The sequence below is a fragment of the Hyperolius riggenbachi genome, chromosome 8 (genome assembly GCF_040937935.1).
Source record: "Hyperolius riggenbachi isolate aHypRig1 chromosome 8, aHypRig1.pri, whole genome shotgun sequence".
Classification (NCBI taxonomy): domain Eukaryota; kingdom Metazoa; phylum Chordata; class Amphibia; order Anura; family Hyperoliidae; genus Hyperolius; species Hyperolius riggenbachi.
The window spans coordinates 28586721-28590490 of record NC_090653.1 but is presented as its reverse complement, the minus strand read 5'-3'; the positions used below and the strand labels follow the sequence as shown (position 1 = coordinate 28590490).

Below are 3770 nucleotides of genomic sequence, written 5' to 3'. Positions count from 1 at the left end.
CAGGTGAAAAATTAATTGCATATAGGCCATAATGTAGAAAAAGAGAATTATTATAAAAACCTTACTAACACATTGATTTTAGGCCGTTTGTTTGACTTGTTTACTACCATCATACCATTTTGCAAACTGTTCTATAATAAGCAAAACTCAAAAAAGTATTTTGTATGGCCTGTGTTGAGTTCAAATGAGTTCAAGTGAAAATGTTTTAGATCAATCTGATAAGTCGAGCTCGCCAACATATAGACCTTGTCTGTACTGAAGGCCAGTATAACTAATCTGTCAACTGACAACGTGAATAAACAGCGTATAAAGTTGGCTGTGCACTGTAGAGTAGTTTTGAAAGAAAAGATGTTAAAATAATTAAAAACATTAAGGTTGACTCACATCTCATGAATTATCTGTATTTTTTATGTCTTACCTCAAGTTTTATCTATTCTTCTTTGTCATGGTTCATGATTTCTCTCTCTTTATCTTTCCTATCTCCTAAATTATTTATCATTGCCTTTTAGACAACCAACAAGGAAATAAAATAAATAAAAATAAGGTGAGAAATGTAATATTGAAGTTAAGTTAAACTCAAAATGTCTTTTGAATCTTTTTTTTTTTTTTTTTTTTTTTTTTTGCTTGAAATGTGCTAAAAAGACACCTTGTGGTCGAGTTTTACATTTATTTAAGCCCTTTCTAATCAACGTTCAATCATCTTCTCTGTTGATCATTGATTGGGAAAGACCATTCTTATAATTTTTGTATAGTGGGAGGCGCATGGTGAAGTTAGGAAAAGAATTGACGGCTACATAGCTTTTTACTGCCTCAAGTAGTAGAAAGTTAGTGGTGGTGGCCGTGTGACAAATATTACAATAGTTTTCGGTTTTGACTTAAATGTGCCCAGGGTTGATGCTGTCTTGATTGGGTGTGGCAAGGCATTCTAAAGCTTGGTGGCAGCATGACAGAAAGTTCTAGCTTCAAAGGTTTTTAGTTGGACTCTGGGGGTGGTCAAGTTATTAGATCCTTTTGATATGAGGTTGTGGGAGGTGTGATGCAGTTGCAATAACTCCTTTAGGAATCGGGGGCCTAGGTTGTGTCGAAATTTGAATGTTGGTATGCCAAGTTTGATAGACAGCATATGTAAAGCTATGAACATGTCTATGCAACAGCTGATAGGAACAGTGATTGACAGAGACATCTGGCATCCAGAAGTTCATATGGCCACAAAGAGTCGGAGTTGACTAAACGAATGAGGAGATGCAATTTTTGAAAAGGATTCTCCATTTTATGGATAGCCAGTGGAGTGAGCCAGGGATTGGAGTTATGTGGCAATGGTAGGGTTGGCTTGTTAACAGTCTTGCGGCAGCATTCTGTACTAGCTGCAGGCAGTGTAGGTCTTTATTTGGAAGGCTTGCATAGAGGGCATTGCAATACTCCAGTCGTGATGTGATGGAGGTGGGAACTAGGGTTGGACGATGCTCTCAAGGAATGAGGTGCTTAATTTTTGTAATATTCCTTAGGTGAAAAAAGAAATGCATCACAACAGCTGAAATTTTGTTCCTAAGGTTGAATTCCCCATCAATCAGGAGATGAGCATTTCTATTTGCCTAGGACTGAGATCAAGAGGATTCATTTTTCGTATTTCAGTTCATGTTTTTGAATGAAATATATTTTAAAAAAGCACATGTCGTTCCTAACTGGCTGCATTTCTTACACTGAAGCTTAAGTCGTACATCTGATTGTTCCTGTTCTTCCTGCCTGATAGATGATACTGACCACTCACTCAATAGTTAAATGAAATCTGCTTTTATATATGCTGTATATCGTAGTTGGTTGTACTGCCAGACCCTTTGTTCAGTATGGGAGGTGTTTTGTTTTTCAGCAGTAAAGTTATAAGATGAACTATGAATGAGAAGAACACAACATCAGTGGCCTACTTCGTACTTAAAGGGGTTTCAGATGTCCCAGAGTTACAGGTCCCAGTCTTTCTCCTGGTTCTTCACATTTATCTCATCACTCTTAGTGGCAACCTCGTTATTCTTATACTGGTTTGCCTGGACTCTCACCTCCATACTCCCATGTACTTTTTTCTTTGTAACCTGTCCATTATTGACATATGTTCTACCACAGTTACACTACATAAAATCCTTGTTAACTTTGTAACAGGAAATAATGAGGTATCTTTTATTGGCTGCATAATACAGATGTATTTTTTCACATGGTTATCCTGCGGTGATTTAATGTTGCTGTCAGCCATGGGCTATGATCGCTATGTCGCAGTTTGCAAACCTCTGTATTACACAACGATCATGAATGGTAAGGTCTGTGCCGGTTTGGCCATTTTCTGTTGGGTGCTTAGTCTACTGCAAATGATTCCTTCAACATTCATCATATCACAGTTCTCTTGCTATACTTCAAACATAATTAACCACTTCTTCTGTGACCTCATTCCTTTGATGAACCTCTCCTGCAGTGACACCTCCTTTCTGGAACTTTTGATCTACACACATGGAGGTCTTATTGTAACATTCACCCCTTTTCTCCTCACCTTCATCTCCTATGTGTTCATAATTACGACCATAATGAAAATTAAGACCAGTACAGGTAGATCCAAAGCCTTCTACACCTGTTCCTCCCATATAACGGCTGTTATGCTTCTCTACACAACTCTTATTTGTCAATATTTGACACCGAGTAGCACCTTCAAGTCCAGCAAGCTTCTGTCTTTGTTCAACACGGCCATGGTTCCCATGCTCAACCCTTTTATATACAGTTTGAAAAATAAGGATGTGAAATCTGCTATGCAGAGGAAACTCAAGTACTTTATATCAACTGTTTAAAGCGTAAGAACAAATAATTGTACAAGAAACACCCACAATCAGTGTACATATAATAAAGGTGTCCTTTAGATCATAGTTCCCCAACCCTGTCCTCAAGGCCCACCAACAGTGCATGTTTTTCAGAAAACCACAAACATGCACAGGTGAAGTAATTTGTGTCTCAGCAGAGCTGATTGACTACCTCTGTGGATTTACACAAAACATGCAGTGTTGGTGGGCCTTGAGGACAGGGATGGGGAACACTGCTTTAGATCATGAGGCAAAACCAGAAGAAGAAAGAAATACCAACATTGCCCAAATACAAAGTCCACAAAATTGGCCTGTATTGTACAAAAGTGTAATAATACCATTGTCTGCAGCAGTGACAGCCTGCAGTTTGGGGCTGAACACCATTTATCAAGCTGTTGGGCTGTGTATATATATATATATATATATATATATATATATGTACAGTGGAGGAAATAATTATTTGACCCCTCACTGATTTTGTAAGTTTGTCCAATGACAAAGAAATGAAAAGTCTCAGAACAGTATCATATCAATGGTAGGTTTATTTTAACAGTGGCAGATAGCACATCAAAAGGAAAATCGAAAAAATAACCTTAAATAAAAGATAGCAACTGATTTGCATTTCATTGAGTGAAATATGTTTTTGAACCCCTACCAACCATTAAGAGTTCTGGCTCCCACAGAGTGGTTAGACACTTCTGCTCAATTAGTCACCCTCATTAAGGACACCTGTCTTAACTAGTCACCTGTATAAAAGACACCTGTCCACAGAATCAATCAATCAAGCAGACTCCAAACTCTCCAACATGGGAAAGACCAAAGAGCTGTCCAAGGATGTCAGAGACAAAATTGTAGACCTGCACGAGGCTGGAATGGGCTACAAAACCATTAGCAAGAAGCTGGGAGAGAAGGTGACAACTGTTGGTGCGATTGTTC

At 38.2% G+C, this 3770-nt stretch overlaps 1 protein-coding gene across 1 annotated transcript; it reads left to right on the top strand.

Moving 5' to 3' along the window:
• Window positions 1-1889: 1889 nt before the first annotated feature.
• LOC137527229 (olfactory receptor 8G17-like) lies at window positions 1890-2825 on the top strand. Its single transcript, XM_068247735.1, has one exon. It carries the CDS (start codon window positions 1890-1892, stop codon window positions 2823-2825), a length of 936 nt encoding a protein of 311 aa, XP_068103836.1.
• Window positions 2826-3770: the final 945 nt, after the last annotated feature.